General features: G+C 37.7%; 1 protein-coding gene and 2 long non-coding RNA genes across 5 annotated transcripts; 1 reads left to right on the top strand and 2 right to left on the bottom strand.

The window, feature by feature from the left end:
- Positions 1 to 4,362: 4,362 nt before the first annotated feature.
- Positions 4,363 to 13,436, bottom strand: LOC125772905 (uncharacterized). Of its 3 annotated transcripts, none has more exons than XM_049444211.1 (2): positions 12,398 to 13,436; positions 4,363 to 4,737 (listed from the first exon to the last, which is right to left on the bottom strand). In XM_049444211.1, exons 1-2 carry the CDS (start codon positions 12,543 to 12,545, stop codon positions 4,613 to 4,615), a joined length of 273 nt encoding a protein of 90 aa, XP_049300168.1. In that variant the 5' UTR covers positions 12,546 to 13,436; the 3' UTR covers positions 4,363 to 4,612. The 3 variants fall into 3 exon arrangements, with proteins under 3 accessions (XP_049300168.1, XP_049300167.1, XP_049300165.1); XM_049444210.1 differs by lacking the exon at positions 12,398 to 13,436 and adding an exon at positions 4,804 to 5,869; XM_049444208.1 differs by lacking the exon at positions 4,363 to 4,737 and adding an exon at positions 11,732 to 12,330 and having other exon boundaries at positions 12,398 to 13,422.
- Positions 6,865 to 15,167, top strand: LOC125772907 (uncharacterized). The gene is made up of 3 exons (XR_007419742.1): positions 6,865 to 6,942; positions 7,283 to 8,302; positions 14,759 to 15,167. It is a non-coding gene; the product is annotated as an uncharacterized LOC125772907 (long non-coding RNA).
- Positions 15,168 to 15,746: 579 nt separating this feature from the next.
- On the bottom strand, positions 15,747 to 20,106 carry LOC125772906 (uncharacterized). Its single transcript, XR_007419741.1, has 3 exons — positions 18,844 to 20,106; positions 16,187 to 16,624; positions 15,747 to 16,137 (listed from the first exon to the last, which is right to left on the bottom strand). It is a non-coding gene; the product is annotated as an uncharacterized LOC125772906 (long non-coding RNA).
- Between the last annotated feature and the right edge of the window lie 13 nt (positions 20,107 to 20,119).

The raw sequence follows: 20,119 nt of genomic DNA, 5'->3' as shown, positions 1-20,119 counted from the left end.
ACCGAAATCATCATCTTTGGTTGCAAACTTCCAGTTTCCACAACTTTGACTAAAAACATCAACTTTGACCGAAATCATCATCTTTGGTCGCTAACCTCGAGTTTCCACAAACTTTGACCAAAAACATCAGTTTTGACAAAAAACCATCAACTTTGGTCGCAAACCTCGAGTTTCCACCAACTTTGACCAAAAACATCTACTTTGACCGAAATCATCATCTTTGGTTGCAAACTTCCAGTTTCCACCAACTTTGACCAAAAACATCAACTTTGACCGAAATCATCATCTTTGGTTGCAAATTTCCAGTTTCCACTAACTTTGACCAAAAACATCACAAAAACATCAACTTTGACCGAAATCATCATCTTTGGTCGCTAAACTCGAGTTTCCACCAACTTTGACCAAAAACATCAACTTTGACCGAAATCATCATCTTTGGTTGCAAACTTCCAGTTTCCACCAACTTTGACCAAAAACATCAACTTTGACCGAAAACATAAACTTTGGTTGCAAACTTCCAGTTTCCAAAAACTTTGACCAAAAACATCAACTTTGACCGAAATCATCATCTTTGGTTGCAAACTTCCAGTTTCCACCAACTTTGACCAAAAACATCTACTTTGACCGAAATCATCATCTTTGGTTGCAAACTTCCGGTTTTCACCAACTTTGACAAAAAACATCTACTTTGACCGAAATCATCATCTTTGGTTGCAAACTTCCAGTTTTCGCCAACTTTGACCAAAAACATCAACTTTGACCGAAATCATCATCTTTGGTTGCAAACTTCCAGTTTCCACCAACTTTGACCAAAAAACATCAACTTTGACCGAAAACATCATCTTTGGTTGCAAACTTCCAGTTTCCACCAACTTTGACCAAAAACATCTACTTTGACCGAAATCATCATCTTTGGTTGCAAACTTCCAGTTTCCACCAACTTTGACCAAAAACATCTACTTTGACCGAAATCATCAACTTTGGTCGCAAACTTCCAGTTTCCACCAACTTTGACCAAAAACATCAACTTTGACCGAAAACATCAACTTTGGTCGCAAACCTCGAGTTTCCACCAACTTTGACCAAAAACATCAACTTTGACCGAAATCATCATCTTTGGTTGCAAACTTCCAGTTTCCACCAACTTTGACAAAAAAACATCAACTTTGACCGAAATCATCAACTTTGGTCGCAAACTTCCAGTTTCCACCAACTTTGACCAAAAACATCTACTTTGACCGAAATCATCATCTTTGGTTGCAAACTTCCAGTTTCCACCAACTTTGACCAAAAACATCAACTTTGTCCGAAATCATCATCTTTGGTTGCAAACTTCCAGTTTCCACCAACTTTGACCAAAAACATCAACTTTGACCGAAATCATCATCTTTGGTTGCAAACTTCCAGTTTCCACCAACTTTGACCAAAAACATCAACTTTGACCGAAATCATCATCTTTGGTTGCAAACTTCCAGTTTCCACCAACTTTGACCAAAAACATCAACTTTGACCGAAATCATCATCTTTGGTTGCAAACTTCCAGTTTCCACCAACTTTGACCAAAAACATCTACTTTGACCGAAATCATCATCTTTGTTGCAAACTTCCAGTTTCCACCAACTTTGACCAAAAACATCAACTTTGACCGAAATCATCATCTTTGGTTGCAAACTTCCAGTTTCCACCAACTTTGACCAAAAACATCAACTTTGACCGAAATCATCATCTTTGGTTGCAAACTTCCAGTTTCCACCAACTTTGACCAAAAACATCTACTTTGACCGAAATCATCATATTTGGTTGCAAACTTCCAGTTTCCACCAACTTTGACCAAAAACATCTACTTTGACCGAAATCATCATCTTTGGTTGCAAACTTCCAGTTTCCACCAACTTTGACCAAAAACATCTATTTTGACCGAAATCATCATCTTTGGTCGCAAACTTCCAGTTTCCACCAACTTTGACCAAAAACATCTACTTTGACCGAAATCATCAACTTTGGTCGCAAACTTCCAGTTTCCACCAACTTTGACCAAAAACATCTACTTTGACCGAAATCATCATCTTTGGTTGCAAACTTCCAGTTTCCACCAACTTTGACCAAAAACATCAACTTTGACCGAAAACATCATCTTTGGTCGCAAACTTCCAGTTTCCACCAACTTTGACCAAAAACATCTACTTTGACCGAAATCATCATCTTGGTTGCAAACTTCCAGTTTCCACCAACTTTGACCAAAAACATCAACTTTTACCGAAATCATCATCTTTGGTTGCAAACTTCCAGTTTCCACCAACTTTGACCAAAAACATCTACTTTGACCGAAATCATCATCTTTGGTTGCAAACTTCCAGTTTCCACCAACTTTGACCAAAAACATCTACTTTGACCGAAATCATCATCGTTGGTTGCAAACTTCCAGTTTCCACCAACTTTGACCAAAAACATCAACTTTGACCGAAATCATCATCTTTGGTTGCAAACTTCCAGTTTCCAAAACTTTGACCAAAAACATCAACTTTGACCGAAATCATCATCTTTGGTTGCAAACTTCCAGTTCTCCTCCAACTTTGACCAAAAACATCAACTTTAGTTGCAAACCTCGAGTTTCCACCAACTTTGACCAAAAACATCAACTTTAGTCGCAAACCTGGAGTTTCCATCAACTTTGACCGAAATCATCATCTTTGGTTGCAAACTTCCAGTTTCCACAAACTTTGACCAAAAAAATCTACTTTGACCGAAATCATCAACTTTAAGGTCCATTTAGTGATCGAGTGAAAGTGAACGTGAAATCGCTCTGTGAAATTTTGACACCTTGAAATTGACATTTCAAATCGAGCGAAATCGTTCAGCTGACAGACAAAACGTAAACATAGCGCAGTTTGTTTCAATCGTTCAATCGTGGAAGATGGAAAATACTGATTTCATGATATTGTGTGTTGGAGCACTTGCAGCCATAGCTGCTTTAAGCGCCTCTAGGAAGAAGGTGAACAAAAGAAAAAGAAGCGTAAATGTACAGCCATATCTTCAGGTCCGTAATCAATCCGGTCGTTTTGCTACCGCATTCGAAGACATGGCAAAGAACAGCGAATTTTTCAAAGAAAATTTTCGAATGACAAAGGATGAGTTTGAAAACATTTACGCGAGATTGGAAAAACACTTGAAAAGCTGCGTAAATACTCATCCAAAAGATGCAATACCTCCCAAAATGAGACTGGCAATAGTTCTCGAGTTTTTAGCCTCAGGCGCAGTTGGTCGGCATATGGCATCTATCTACCGTATCAGCAAATCATCGTTTTCGGTAGTTTCAAATCAAGTATGTGATGCCATAATACAAGAATTCAAAGGAGAGTTCATGAAATTTTCAAAAGAAAATTGGTTGAATGTTGCAAACGATTATAACTATCGATGGAATCTTCCGAATTGTGTTGGTGCAATGGATGGCAAACATGTACCAATAGTGTGCCCATCTAATTCCGGTAGTTTATTTTATAACTACAAAAAGTTCTATTCGATAGTCATGATGGCAATATGTGATTCGAAATATAAGTTTCTCTATGTGAACGTTGGAGCATATGGGAGCGAAGGTGACAGTGGAATTTTTGCAAAAGACCGAATTGGAAAGAAAATTTACAATGATGAGTTACAGCTCCCAGAAGACAGCACAGTTGCTGGTTACAAAATACCGTATTATTTTGTTGGTGATGATGCGTTTCCGCTGCGACCGCGGATAATGAAGCCATACGTTCCTTCGAAATCAACTCCACTAAGTGACGAAGAAAAAATTTTCAATTACCGTCTGAGCAGAGCCCGTCGATGTATTGAAAATGCATTTGGCATACTTACACGAAAATGGCTATGTTTGAGTCAACCACTTCGGCACAATCCTAACACAGCTTCAAAAATCGTGTTAGCATGTTGCATCCTTCACAACATGTTGATTACTAACCAAATATAATGCCCTCCAGGATTTGCCGACCATTACAATGAAGAAAAACAACTTATTGAAGGAGAATGGCGGCGACATGATAACAATTTGACCCCACTAGAAGCTGCAGAAACCCGTGGTCGTCAAACAAATAGAGCAAAATTTATACGGGATACTATCAAACAATTTGTAAATTCTGCATATGGCAAAGTTGCTTGGCAAAGCTGTTGTTTGAATTCTGGACAAAATTAAGCATAAGTAAGTGCAACTAACAGATTATTTTTAAACTTTTTTATTTTCTTCTTCTGTCCATGCTTCATGCACTAAATTCAATATTTTCATTTTTAGATTTCGGACCGTTTTTGAATCCATTTCTTTAAAATAAGATTCTACTTCCATCCACAACCCCGCATGCTGCAATTCTGTGGAAGTGCTGCGATTCATATACTCCTTCAGCGTCTGGTTGATCATGTGCGCAGCATCAACAGCGGGATCATTCGTAGCTTCCTGTCTACGCTTTCGGGCAGAAGATGTTGAAGCATTTGCGTATGAATACGCACTGCTTGTTTCCACGGTTCCATCTTCGTCGGGTGAAACGACTTCCTCGCCTCCCAACGAAACAGTTGAACGCAGGTTTTCAGCAGTTCCTTCGTCCAAAAACTGTGTGGCGCTGCTTAATTATGTACCATCGACGCTGTCCTCCGATTCTGAAGCAGCATCACCACTCTTGGCAGAAATTTTCCGTTGCTTGTGGTACCGTCGAGCATCTTTGATGCTCTTCCATATTTTTTTGGCCTCGGTAACTGAAAAATACACAAAAAAAAACAATTAGCCAATTTGTTATTATAAACGGTATTATATTAACTTACCTTGGATATTCAGAGTTTTGGCAACGTTCTCCCACGCATTGTTGCGTCGCTGTAGATTTTTATGTGAGCGGTCTTGTTTTTTCCACAAACATGGATATTTCTCGACCTCTGAGGCTACTAGAAGTTTTAAATCTTCTGAATTGCTCATTTTCACAGAGTAAAATATATTGCAAACTTCTTATTCCTCTCGGTCGAATGTCCATCTTTTTATAGTGTTCGGTCGGAAGATTTTGGATCACGCTCGTGCATTCAACTTCGGCTCGCAGCTGTAGCAAAAAATCTTATATAAAGGGCAAACCAGCAGGCCGAAAGCAGAAAGTGTTGACAAGTCAAAGAGTGTACATCGACGGCGTGTCTGCGAAGAGACACTCAACGAAGTGCAGAACAAAAAAGACGTACTTAACATAATTAACTAAATTGTTTTTTACGACAATAAGGTTACATTCTCACCACCTTCAACAGTTGCTGTAGAAAATGGTTGAAGAATGCGCGTCTTTATTCTTCTTCCTGGCTTGCACATGGTAAATTATGTTGTGCTAGTTTTGCTAGTTCACAAATCCGTTTTCAGTAAACTATACGGATGCAACATTCTACAAAATTATTTAAGGCTCCACCGAGTTAAATAGCAGCTATGCACTTTGCATAAGATATTCTTAAAATATCTTGTTTTATATTTGATATCATACCATCAGAGTTGTAAGTTGAATTATTTTTTTTTATTCAGATAGAACGGCCTGGCCGTATTGATGAATTAAATAAATTAATATTATTGAATTTAAATTATTCCGCATTTGCAATAGAGTGAATAACGTAAAATAAATTTAATCAACAAATTTAGAATATATTTTTATAATATAAATATAGGGGACAGTAAAATAGAAACAAAAAAGTATTATCAATTAATTTCTTAATTAATTATTCATTTTAAAAATAACAATCCCCATCAATTTATTTAAACACTCGCCTGTGAGAATTTTTAATAATATTTTTCACGGTGAAATCAATTTCAGAATTCCCTGACTATTCTGAAAGTGAAACGGTTCTATTCAAATAATTCGCCGCAGCAAACCGGTAATTGTAAACCGCATCAATCATTTGACAGCTAATCGCTCCATGGAGATTTCCACGGTGATTTCATGGTGAAATTTAATGGTCAGCGGGGAATAACAAAGAAATATATTAAATTCAATATTTGAGTCACTTTAATAATGCCAACAGTTGGGGAATTTAATTTCCTATCTTTTGGTGTATAACTCATAATATTTGGACAATTATTTTGTGAAATATGTTCAAAAAACAAAATTTCACGTTCACTTTCACTCGATCACTAAATGGACCTTTAGTCGCAAACCTCGAATTTACACCAACTTTGACCAGAAACATCAACTTTGACCGAAATCATCATCTTTGGTTGCAAACTTCCAGTTTCCACCAACTTTGACCAAAAACATCTACTTTGACCGAAATCATCATCTTTGGTTGCAAACTTCCAGTTTCCACCAACTTTGACCAAAAACATCTACTTTGACCGAAATCATCATTTTTGGTTGCAAACTTCCAGTTTCCACCAACTTTGACCAAAAACATCAACTTTGACCGAAATCATCATCTTTGGTTACAAACTTCCAGTTTCCACCAACTTTGACCAAAAACCTCTACTTTGACCGAAATCATCATCTTTGGTTGCAAACTTCCAGTTTCCACCAACTTTGACCAAAAACATCTACTTTGACCGAAATCATCATCTTTGGTGGCAAACTTCCAGTTTCCACCAACTTTGACCAAAAACATCTACTTTGACCGAAATCATCAACTTTGGTCGCAAACTTCCAGTTTCCACCAACTTTGACCAAAAACATCTACTTTGACCGAAATCATCATCTTTGGTAGCAAACTTCCAGTTTCCACCAATTTTGACCAAAAACATCTACTTTGACCGAAATCATCATCTTTGGTTGCAAACTTCCAGTTTCCAAAAACTTTGACCAAAAACATCTACTTTGACCGAAATCATCATCTTTGGTTGCAAACTTCCAGTTTCCACCAACTTTGACCATAAACATCTACTTTGACCGAAATCATCATCTTTGGTTGCAAACTTCCAGTTTCCACCAACTTTGACCAAAAACATCAACTTTGGTCGCAAACCCCGAGTTTCCTCCAACTTTGACCAAAAACATCTACTTTGACCGAAATCATCATCTTTGGTTGCAAACTTCCAGTTTCCACCAACTTTGACCAAAAACATCTACTTTGACCGAAATCATCATCTTTGGTTGCAAACTTCCAGTTTCCACCAACTTTGACCAAAAACATCTACTTTGACCGAAATCATCATCTTTGGTTGCAAACTTCCAGTTTCCACCAACTTTGACTAAAAACATCAACTTTGACCGAAATCATCATCTTTGGTCGCTAACCTCGAGTTTCCACAAACTTTGACCAAAAACATCAGTTTTGACCGAAAACATCAACTTAGGTCGCAAACCTCGAGTTTCCACCAACTTTGACCAAAAACATCTACTTTGACCGAAATCATCATCTTTGGTTGCAAACTTCCAGTTTCCACCAACTTTGACCAAAAACATCAACTTTGACCGAAATCATCATCTTTGGTTGCAAATTTCCAGTTTCCACTAACTTTGACCAAAAACATCAACTTTGACCGAAATCATCATCTTTGGTCGCTAAACTCGAGTTTCCACCAACTTTGACCAAAAACATCAACTTTGACCGAAATCATCATCTTTGGTTGCAAACTTCCAGTTTCCACCAACTTTGACCAAAAACATCAACTTTGACCGAAAACATAAACTTTGGTTGCAAACTTCCAGTTTCCAAAAACTTTGACCAAAAACATCAACTTTGACCGAAATCATCATCTTTGGTTGCAAACTTCCAGTTTCCACCAACTTTGACCAAAAACATCTACTTTGACCGAAATCATCATCTTTGATTGCAAACTTCCAGTTTCCACCAACTTTGACCAAAAACATCTACTTTGACCGAAATCATCATTTTTGGTTGCAAACTTCCAGTTTTCACCAACTTTGACAAAAAACATCTACTTTGACCGAAATCATCATCTTTGGTTGCAAACTTCCAGTTTCCACCAACTTTGACCAAAAACATCAACTTTGACCGAAATCATCATCTTTGGTTGCAAACTTCCAGTTTCCACCAACTTTGACCAAAAACATCAACTTTGACCGAAAACATCATCTTTGGTTGCAAACTTCCAGTTTCCACCAACTTTGACCAAAAACATCTACTTTGACCGAAATCATCATCTTTGGTTGCAAACTTCCAGTTTCCACCAACTTTGACCAAAAACATCTACTTTGACCGAAATCATCAACTTTGGTCGCAAACTTCCAGTTTCCACCAACTTTGACCAAAAACATCAACTTTGACCGAAAACATCAACTTTGGTCGCAAACCTCGAGTTTCCACCAACTTTGACCAAAAACATCAACTTTGACCGAAATCATCATCTTTGGTTGCAAATTTCCAGTTTCTACCAACTTTGACCAAAAACATCTACTTCGACCGAAATCATCAACTTTGGTCGCAAACTTCCAGTTTCCACCAACTTTGACCAAAAACATCTACTTTGACCGAAATCATCATCTTTGGTTGCAAACTTCCAGTTTCCACCAACTTTGACCAAAAACATCTACTTTGACCGAAATCATCATCTTTGGTTGCAAACTTCCAGTTTCCACCAACTTTGACCAAAAACATCAACTTTGACCGAAATCATCATCTTTGGTTGCAAACTTCCAGTTTCCACCAACTTTGACCAAAAACATCTACTTTGACCGAAATCATCATCTTTGGTTGCAAACTTCCAGTTTCCACCAACTTTGACCAAAAACATCTACTTTGACCGAAATCATCATCTTTGGATGCAAACTTCCAGTTTCCACCAACTTTGACCAAAAACATCTATTTTGACCGAAATCATCATCTTTGGTCGCAAACTTCCAGTTTCCACCAACTTTGACCAAAAACATCTACTTTGACCGAAATCATCAACTTTGGTCGCAAACTTCCAGTTTCCACCAACTTTGACCAAAAACATCTACTTTGACCGAAATCATCATCTTTGGTTGCAAACTTCCAGTTTCCACCAACTTTGACCAAAAACATCAACTTTGACCGAAAACATCATCTTTGGTCGCAAACTTCCAGTTTCCACCAACTTTGACCAAAAACATCTACTTTGACCGAAATCATCATCTTTGGTTGCAAACTTCCAGTTTCCACCAACTTTGACCAAAAACATCAACTTTTACCGAAATCATCATCTTTGGTTGCAAACTTCCAGTTTCCACCAACTTTGACCAAAAACATCTACTTTGACCGAAATCATCATCTTTGGTTGCAAACTTCCAGTTTCCACCAACTTTGACCAAAAACATCTACTTTGACCGAAATCATCATCGTTGGTTGCAAACTTCCAGTTTCCACCAACTTTGACCAAAAACATCAACTTTGACCGAAATCATCATCTTTGGTTGCAAACTTCCAGTTTCCAAAAACTTTGACCAAAAACATCAACTTTGACCGAAATCATCATCTTTGGTAGCAAACTTCCAGTTTCCTCCAACTTTGACCAAAAACATCAACTTTAGTCGCAAACCTCGAGTTTCCACCAACTTTGACCAAAAACATCAACTTTAGTCGCAAACCTGGAGTTTCCATCAACTTTGACCGATATCATCATCTTTGGTTGCAAACTTCCAGTTTCCACAAACTTTGACCAAAAAAATCTACTTTGACCGAAATCATCAACTTTAAGGTCCATTTAGTGATCGAGTGAAAGTGAACGTGAAATCGCTCTGTGAAATTTTGACACCTTGAAATTGACATTTCAAATCGAGCGAAATCGTTCAGCTGACAGACAAAACGTAAACATAGCGCAGTTTGTTTCAATCGTTCAATCGTGGAAGATGGAAAATACTGATTTCATGATATTGTGTGTTGGAGCACTTGCAGCCATCGCTGCTTTAAGCGCCTCTAGGAAGAAGGTGAACAAAAGAAAAAGAAGCGTAAATGTACAGCCATATCTTCAGGTCCGTAATCAATCCGGTCGTTTTGCTACCGCATTCGAAGACATGGCAAAGAACAGCGAATTTTTCAAAGAAAATTTTCGAATGACAAAGGATGAGTTTGAAAACATTTACGCGAGATTGGAAAAACACTTGAAAAGCTGCGTAAATACTCATCCAAAAGATGCAATACCTCCCAAAATGAGACTGGCAATAGTTCTCGAGTTTTTAGCCTCAGGCGCAGTTGGTCGGCATATGGCATCTATCTACCGTATCAGCAAATCATCGTTTTCGGTAGTTTCAAATCAAGTATGTGATGCCATAATACAAGAATTCAAAGGAGAGTTCATGAAATTTTCAAAAGAAAATTGGTTGAATGTTGCAAACGATTATAACTATCGATGGAATCTTCCGAATTGTGTTGGTGCAATGGATGGCAAACATGTACCAATAGTGTGCCCATCTAATTCCGGTAGTTTATTTTATAACTACAAAAAGTTCTATTCGATAGTCATGATGGCAATATGTGATTCGAAATATAAGTTTCTCTATGTGAACGTTGGAGCATATGGGAGCGAAGGTGACAGTGGAATTTTTGCAAAAGACCGAATTGGAAAGAAAATTTACAATGATGAGTTACAGCTCCCAGAAGACAGCACAGTTGCTGGTTACAAAATACCGTATTATTTTGTTGGTGATGATGCGTTTCCGCTGCGACCGCGGATAATGAAGCCATACGTTCCTTCGAAATCAACTCCACTAAGTGACGAAGAAAAAATTTTCAATTACCGTCTGAGCAGAGCCCGTCGATGTATTGAAAATGCATTTGGCATACTTACACGAAAATGGCTATGTTTGAGTCAACCACTTCGGCACAATCCTAACACAGCTTCAAAAATCGTGTTAGCATGTTGCATCCTTCACAACATGTTGATTACTAACCAAAAGCTGCGGGGCCACGACAGTTGAGACTTTCCCTCAAACTTCCTCAGTCACTCAAATCCCTCAAAAAGCGTCTCAAAAACAGTGTTGCCGTGGCCGTTTGAGGTTTTCCTCAAATTCTGTCACACAAACAATCACTCATGCTGCCTCTCTTTTCGTCAGCGACAACAAACAGTGTTTGACAAATGCTACGTATTTCATGTAATTGTAATCTTTGTTCAAAGGTGTTTTTTGATCAATTCAATGGAAAATATGGCCAATAAAAAGTTGTTTTAAGGAAAAGAAAGTATTTAAACATTTAATCAATCAAAAGAACGAGATTCAAGGATAGTCTTTCGCATAAAAAGTTTAGATTTTAAATTAAAACGTATACATAAATTGTGTTACACACTGTGCAACAAATGAACAATTTACAGTCGCAAAAAACAAAAAAAATAAACACACAAATACGGTGTTAAATTATAATTAATGCTAATTTTAGTTCTTCAGTAGGTATTTGCATTAACAATGGCACAAGAAAAGTGTACTTTCATTGAAAAAAACTGCAAACAAAAATATGTTTTGTTTACATTCTGAACGGCTGAGGCATCGGAACTGTCAAAACGATTCCTCAAAAAAAGTCTCAAAAAGTTTTTGAGGTTTTTGTTGATAGGCCAGGTTTTCCTCAAAACGCAAATCCCTCAAAATCACTCATGAGTTCCTGAGGTTTTGAGTTCTGAGGGAATCCTCAACTGTCGTGGCCCCGCAGCTAAATATATTGCCCTCCAGGATTTGCCGACCATTACAATGAAGAAAAACAACTTATTGAAGGAGAATGGCGGCGACATGATAACAATTTGACCCCACTAGAAGCTGCAGAAACCCGTGGTCGTCAAACAAATAGAGCAAAATTTATACGGGATACTATCAAACAATTTGTAAATTCTGCGTATGGCAAAGTTGCTTGGCAAAGCTGTTGTTTGAATTCTGGACAAAATTAAGCATAAGTAAGTGCAACTAACAGATTATTTTTAAACTTTTTTATTTTCTTCTTCTGTCCATGCTTCATGCACTAAATTCAATATTTTCATTTTTAGATTTCGGACCGTTTTTGAATCCATTTCTTTAAAATAAGATTCTACTTCCATCCACAACCCCGCATGCTGCAATTCTGTGGAAGTGCTGCGATTCATATACTCCTTCAGCGTCTGGTTGATCATGTGCGCAGCATCAACAGCGGGATCATTCGTAGCTTCCTGTCTACGCTTTCGGGCAGAAGATGTTGAAGCATTTGCGTATGAATACGCACTGCTTGTTTCCACGGTTCCATCTTCGTCGGGTGAAACGACTTCCTCGCCTCCCAACGAAACAGTTGAACGCAGGTTTTCAGCAGTTAATTCGTCCAAAAACTGTGTGGCGCTGCTTAATTCTGTACCATCGACGCTGTCCTCCGATTCTGAAGCAGCATCACCACTCTTGGCAGAAATTTTCCGTTGCTTGTGGTACCGTCGAGCATCTTTGACGCTCTTCCATATTTTGTTGGCCTCGGTAACTGAAAAATACACAAAAAAAAAACAATTAGCCAATTTGTTATTATAAACGGTATTATATTAACTTACCTTGGATATTCAGAGTTTTGGCAACGTTCTCCCACGCATTGTTGCGTCGCTGTAGATTTTTATGTGAGCGGTCTTGTTTTTTCCACAAACATGGATATTTCTCGACCTCTGAGGCTACTAGAAGTTTTAAATCTTCTGAATTGCTCATTTTCACAGAGTAAAATATATTGCAAACTTCTTATTCCTCTCGGTCGAATGTCCATCTTTTTATAGTGTTCGGTCGGAAGATTTTGGATCACGCTCGTGCATTTAACTTCGGCTCGCAGCTGTAGCAAAAAATCTTATATAAAGGGCAAACCAGCAGGCCGAAAGCAGAAAGTGTTGACAAGTCAAAGAGTGTACATCGACGGCGTGTCTGCGAAGAGACACTCAACGAAGTGCAGAACAAAAAAGACGTACTTAACATAATTAACTAAATTGTTTTTTACGACAATAAGGTTACATTCTCACCACCTTCAACAGTTGCTGTAGAAAATGGTTGAAGAATGTGCGTCTTTATTCTTCTTCCTGGCTTGCACGTGGTAAATTATGTTGTGCTAGTTTTGCTAGTTCACAAATCCGTTTTCAGTAAACTATACGGATGCAACATTCTACAAAATTATTTAAGGCTCCACCGAGTTAAATAGCAGCTATGTACTTTGCATGAGATATTCTTAAAATATCTTGTTTTATATTTGATATCATACCATCAGAGTTGTAAGTTGAATTATTTTTTTTTATTCAGATAGAACGACCTGGCCGTATTGATGAATTAAATAAATTAATATTATTGAATTTAAATTATTCCGCATTTGCAATAGAGTGAATAACGTAAAATAAATTTAATCAACAAATTTAGAATATATTTTTATAATATAAATATAGGGGACAGTAAAATAGAAACAAAAAAGTATTATCAATTAATTTCTTAATTAATTATTCATTTTAAAAATAACAATCCCCATCAATTTATTTAAACACTCGCCTGTGAGAATTTTTAATAATATTTTTCACGGTGAAATCAATTTCAGAATTCCCTGAATATTCTGAAAGTGAAACGGTTCTATTCAAATAATTCGCCGCAGCAAACCGGTAATTGTAAACCGCATCAATCATTTGACAGCTAATCGCTCCATGGAGATTTCCACGGTGATTTCATGGTGAAATTTAATGGTCAGCGGGGAATAACAAGGAAATATATTAAATTCAATATTTGAGTCACTTTAATAATGCCAACAGTTGGGGAATTTAATTTCCTATCTTTTGGTGTATAACTCATAATATTTGGACAATTATTTTGTGAAATATGTTCAAAAAACAAAATTTCACGTTCACTTTCACTCGATCACTAAATGGACCTTTAGTCGCAAACCTCGAATTTACACCAACTTTGACCAGAAACATCAACTTTGACCGAAATCATCATCTTTGGTTGCAAACTTCCAGTTTCCACCAACTTTGACCAAAAACATCTACTTTGACCGAAATCATCATCTTTGGTTGCAAACTTCCAGTTTCCACCAACTTTGACCAAAAACATCTACTTTGACCGAAATCATCATCTTTGGTTGCAAACTTCCAGTTTCCACCAACTTTGACCAAAAACATCTACTTTGACCGAAATCATCATCTTTGGTTGCAAACTTCCAGTTTCCACCAACTTTGACCAAAAACATCTACTTTGACCGAAATCATCATCTTTGGTTGCAAACTTCCAGTTTCCACCAACTTTGACCAAAAACATCAACTTTGACCGAAATCATCATCTTTGGTTGCAAACTTCCAGTTTCCACCAACTTTGACCAAAAACATCTACTTTGACCGAAATCATCATCTTTGGTTGCAAACTTCCAGTTTCCACCAAATTTGACCAAAAACATCTACTTTGACCGAAATCATCATCTTTGGTTGCAAACTTCCAGTTTCCACCAACTTTGACCAAAATCATCTACTTTGACCGAAAACATCAACTTTGGTCGCAAACTTCTAGTTTCCACCAACTTTGACCAAAATCATCAACTTTGACCGAAATCATCATCTTTGGTTGCAAACTTCCAGTTTCCACCAACTTTGACCAAAAACATCAACTTTGACCGAAATCATCATCTTTGGTTGCAAACTTCCAGTTTAAAAAACTTTGACCAAAAACATCTACTTTGACCGAAATCATCATCTTTGGTTGCAAACTTCCAGTTTCCACCAACTTTGACCAAAAACATCTACTTTGACCGAAATCATCATCTTTGGTTGCAAACTTCCAGTTTCCACCAACTTTGACCAAAAACATCTACTTTGACCGAAATCAACATCTTTGGTTGCAAACTTCCAGTTTCCACCAACTTTGACCAAAAACATCTACTTTGGCCGAAATCATCATCTTAGGTTGCAAACTTCCAGTTTCCACCAACTTTGACCAAAAACATCTACTTTTACCGAAATCATCATCTTTGGTTGCAAACTTCCAGTTTCCACCAACTTTGACCAAAAACATCTACTTTGACCGAAATCATCTACTTTGACCGAAATCATCAACTTTGGTTGCAAACCTCGAGTTTCCACCAACTTTGACCAAAAACATCAACTTTAGTCGCAAACCTCAAGTTTCCACCAACTTTGACCAAAAACATCAACTTTAGTCGCAAACCTCGAGTTTCCACCAACTTTGACCAAAAACATCAACTTTGACCGAAATCATCATCTTTGGTTGCAAACTTCCAGTTTCCACCAACTTTGACCAAAAACATCAACTTTGACCGAAACCATCATCTTTGGTTGCAAACTTCCAGTTTCCACAAACTTTGACCAAAAAAATCTACTTTTACCGAAATCATCAACTTTAGTCGCAAACCTCGAGTTTCCATCAACTTTGACCAAAAACATCAACTTTGACCGAAATCATCATCTTTGGTTGCAAACTTCCAGTTTCCACCAACTTTGACCAAAAAACATCTACTTTGACCGAAATCATCATCTTTGGTTGCAAACTTCCAGTTTCCACCAACTTTGACCAAAAACATCAACTTTGACCGAAATCATCATCTTTGGTTGCAAACTTCCAGTTTCCACCAACTTTGACCAAAAACATCTACTTTGACCGAAATCATCATCTTTGGTTGCAAACTTCCAGTTTCCACCAACTTTGACCAAAAACATCAACTTTGACCGAAATCATCATTTTGGTTGCAAACTTCCAGTTTCCACCAACTTTGACCAAAACATCTACTTTGACCGAAATCATCATCTTTGGTTGCAAACTTCCAGTTTCCACCAACTTTGACCAAACACATCTACTTTGACCGAAATCATCATCTTTGGTAGCAAACTTCCAGTTTCCACCAACTTTGACCAAAAAAATCTACTTTGACCGAAATCATCATCTTTGGTTGCAAACTTCCAGTCTCCTCCAACTTTGACCAAAAACATCTACTTTGACCGAAATCATCATCTTTGGTTGCAAACTTCCAGTTTCCACCAACTTTGACCAAAAACATCTACTTTGACCGATATCATCATCTTTGGTTGCAAACTTCCAGTTTCCACCAACTTTGACCAAAAACATCAACTTTGACCGAAATCATCATCTTTGGTTGCAAACTTCCAGTTTCCAAAAACTTTGACCAAAAACATCAACTTTTAACGAAATCATCATCTTTGGTAGCAAACTTCCAGTTTCCACCAACTTTGACCAAAAACATCAACTTTAGTCGCAAACCTCGAGTTTCCACCAACTTTGACCAAAAACATCAACTTTAGTCGCAAACCTGGAGTTTCCACCAACTTTGACCAAAAACATCAACTTTAGTCGCAAACCTCGAGTTTCCACCAACTTTGACCAAAAACATCAACTGTGACCGAAATCATCATCTTTGGTTGCAAACTTCCAGTTTCCACCAACTTTGACCAAAAACATCTACTTTGACCGAAATCATCATCTTTGGTTGCAAACTTCCAGTTTCCACCAACTTTGACCAAAAACATCAACTTTGACCGAAAACATCAACTTTGGTTGCAAACTTCCAGTTTCCACCAACTTTGACCAAAAACATCAACTTTGACCGAAATCATCAACTTTGGTCGCAAACTTCCAGTTTCCAAAAACTTTGACCAAAAACATCAACTTTGACCGAAATCATCATCTTTGGTGGCAAGCTTCCAGTTTCCACCAACTTTGAAAAAAAACATCAACTTTAGTCGCAAACCTCGAGTTTCCACCAACTTTGACCAAAAACATCAACTTTAGTCGCAAACCTGGAGTTTCCACCAACTTTGACCAAAAACATCAACTTTAGTCGCAAACCTCGAGTTTCCACCAACTTTGACCAAAAACATCAACTTTGACCGAAATCATCATCTTTGGTTGCAAACTTCCAGTTTCCACCAACTTTGACCAAACACATCTACTTTGACCGAAATCATCATCTTTGGTTGCAAACTTCCAGTTTCCACCAACTTTGACCAAAAACATCAACTTTGACCGAAATCATCATCTTTGGTTACAAACTTCCAGTTACCACCAACTTTGATCAAAAACATCTACTTTGACCGAAATCATCATCTTTGGTTGCAAACTTCCAGTTTTCACCAACTATGACCAAAAACATCTACTTTGACCGAAATCATCATCTTTGGTTGCAAACTTCCAGTTTCCACCAACTTTGACCAAAAACATCAACTTTGACCGAAATCATCATCTTTGGTTGCAAACTTCCAGTTTCCACCAACTTTGACCAAAAAACATCTACTTTGACCGAAATCATCAACTTTGGTCGCAAACTTCCAGTTTCCACCAACTTTGACCAAAAACATCTACTTTGACCGAAATCATCATCTTTGGTAGCAAACTTCCAGTTTCCACCAACTTTGACCACAAACATCTACTTTGACCGAAATCATCATCGTTGGTTGCAAACTTCCAGTTTCCAAAAACTTTGACCAAAAACATCTACTTTGACCGAAATCATCATCTTTGGTTGCAAACTTCCAGTTTCCACCAACTTTGACCATAAACATCTACTTTGACCGAAATCATCATCTTTGGTTGCAAACTTCCAGTTTCCACCAACTTTGACCAAAAACATCAACTTTGACCGAAATCATCATCTTTGGTTGCAAACTTCCAGTTTCCACCAACTTTGACCAAAAACATCAACTTTGACCGAAATCATCATCTCTGGTAGCAAACTTCCAGTTTCCACCAACTTTGACCAAAAACATCAACTTTGACCGAAATCATCATCTTTGGTTGCAAACTTCCAGTTTCCACCAACTTTGACCAAAAACATCAACTTTGACCGAAATCATTATCTTTGGTTGCAAACCTCGAGTTTCCACCAACTTTGACCAAAATCATCTACTTTGACCGAAAACATCAACTTTGGTCGCAAACTTCCAGTTTCCACCAACTTTGACCAAAAACATCAACTTTGACCGAAATCATCATCTTTGGTTGCAAACTTCCAGTTTCCACCAACTTTGACCAAAAACATCTACTTTGACCGAAATCATCATCTTTCGTTGCAAACTTCCAGTTTCCAAAAACTTTGACCAAAAACATCTACTTTGACCGAAATCATCCGGCCGTATCGGGGAAATCGATCGTTCCGCAAAGGTCGCCGCGGTGCACTCATTTACACTCATTTCAACTCACGGAACCACTCAATTACACTCATTCAAACTAAAGCGCCTACTAGATTGAAGCAAACGCAATATGTTTGAAAACAAGTGTTATACAGGGCGACGACCGTTCCCATTTGCATGGAAAGAAATCCGCGACTTTTTGAGCAGCGGATTCGGGGTGCATTTTGCTTATGGTTGTGTTTAAATATTTCTACTGATGTTATAGAACATGAATGTTGTTGCAAGCTTTATGGATATTCAAAATTAAGCAAAAATATGTTTTAATTGCGAATTTTTACATGTTTTACTTAAACCCACGAAACTAAATTTCATATTTTATGTAGCTTGAGAACAATAAACAGGTTTTTCAGTACGCTTTTCAGTACGCAAATGACATAAAAAGGTATATCAATTCACAACGAAACTGCATTTCAACTCAGTGCATAACTGTTTGTTCAAATACTCTCAGATAGCTGTGCTACAACATGAGTTACACCGCGCGACGACCTTTGCGGAACGATCGATTTCCCCGATACGGCCGATCATCTTTGGTTGCAAACTTCCAGTTTCCACCAACTTTGACCAAAAACATTTACTTTGACCGAAATCATCATCTTTGGTTGCAAACTTCCAGTTTCCACCAACTTAGACCAAAAACATCTACTTTGACCGAAATCATCATCTTTGGTTGCAAACTTCCAGTTTCCACCAACTTTGACCAAAAACATCTACTTTTACCGAAATCATCATCTTTGGTTGCAAACTTCCAGTTTCCACCAACTTTGACCAAAAACATCTACTTTGACCGAAATCATCTACTTTGACCGAAATCATCAACTTTGGTTGCAAACCTCGAGTTTCCACCAACTTTGACCAAAAACATCAACTTTAGTCGCAAACCTCGAGTTTCCACCAACTTTGACCAAAAACATCAACTTTAGTCGCAAACCTCGAGTTTCCACCAACTTTGACCAAAAACATCAACTTTGACCGAAATCATTATCTTTGGTTGCAAACTTCCAGTTTCCACCAACTTTGACCAAAAACATCAACTTTGACCGAAACCATCATCTTTGGTTGCAAACTTCCAGTTTCCACAAACTTTGACCAAAAAAATCTACTTTGACCGAAATCATCAACTTTAGTCGCAAACCTCGAGTTTCCATCAACTTTGACCAAAAACATCTACTTTGACCGAAATCATCATCTTTGGTTGCAAACTTCCAGTTTCCACCAACTTTGACCAAAAACATCTACTTTGACCGAAATCATCATCTTTGGTTGCAAACTTCCAGTTTCCACCAACTTTGACCAAAAACATCTACTTTGACCGAAATCATCATCTTTGGTTGCAAACTTCCAGTTTCCACCAACTTTGACCAAAAACATCTACTTTGACCGAAATCATCATCTTTGGTTGCAAACTTCCAGTTTCCACCAACTTTGACCAAAAACATCAACTTTGACCGAAATCATCATCTTTGGTTGCAAACTTCCAGTTTCCACCAACTTTGACCAAAAACATCTACTTTGACCGAAATCATCATCTTTGGTTGCAAACTTCCAGTTTCCACCAACTTTGACCAAAAACATCTACTTTGACCGAAATCATCATCTTTGGTAGCAAACTTCCAGTTTCCACCAACTTTGACCAAAAAAATCAACTTTGACCGAAATCATCATCTTTGGTTGCAAACTTCCAGTCTCCTCCAACTTTGACCAAAAACATCTACTTTGACCGAAATCATCATCTTTGGTTGCAAACTTCCAGTTTCCACCAACTTTGACCAAAAACATCTACTTTGACCGATATCATCATCTTTGGTTGCAAACTTCCAGTTTCCACCAACTTTGACCAAAAACATCAACTTTGACCGAAATCATCATCTTTGGTTGCAAACTTCCAGTTTCCAAAAACTTTGACCAAAAACATCAACTTTGACCGAAATCATCATCTTTGGTAGCAAACTTCCAGTTTCCACCAACTTTGACCAAAAACATCAACTTTAGTCGCAAACCTCGAGTTTCCACCAACTTTGACCAAAAACATCAACTTTAGTCGCAAACCTGGAGTTTCCACCAACTTTGACCAAAAACATCAACTTTAGTCGCAAACCTCGAGTTTCC

The sequence above is a fragment of the Anopheles funestus genome, assembly GCF_943734845.2.
Source record: "Anopheles funestus chromosome X unlocalized genomic scaffold, idAnoFuneDA-416_04 X_unloc_14, whole genome shotgun sequence".
Classification (NCBI taxonomy): Eukaryota; Metazoa; Arthropoda; class Insecta; order Diptera; family Culicidae; genus Anopheles; species Anopheles funestus.
This window is presented reverse-complemented; position numbering and strand designations above follow the sequence as displayed.

Coding starts and splice junctions, on each gene's coding strand:
- LOC125772905 (XM_049444208.1), bottom strand. CDS start 12,545: ATGAGCAATTCAGAAGATTTAAAACTTCTAGTAGCCTCAGAGGTCGAG. Junction 12,331..12,397: donor CAAAACTCTGAATATCCAAG/GTAAGTTAATAT, acceptor TGTATTTTTCAG/TTACCGAGGCCAACAAAATA.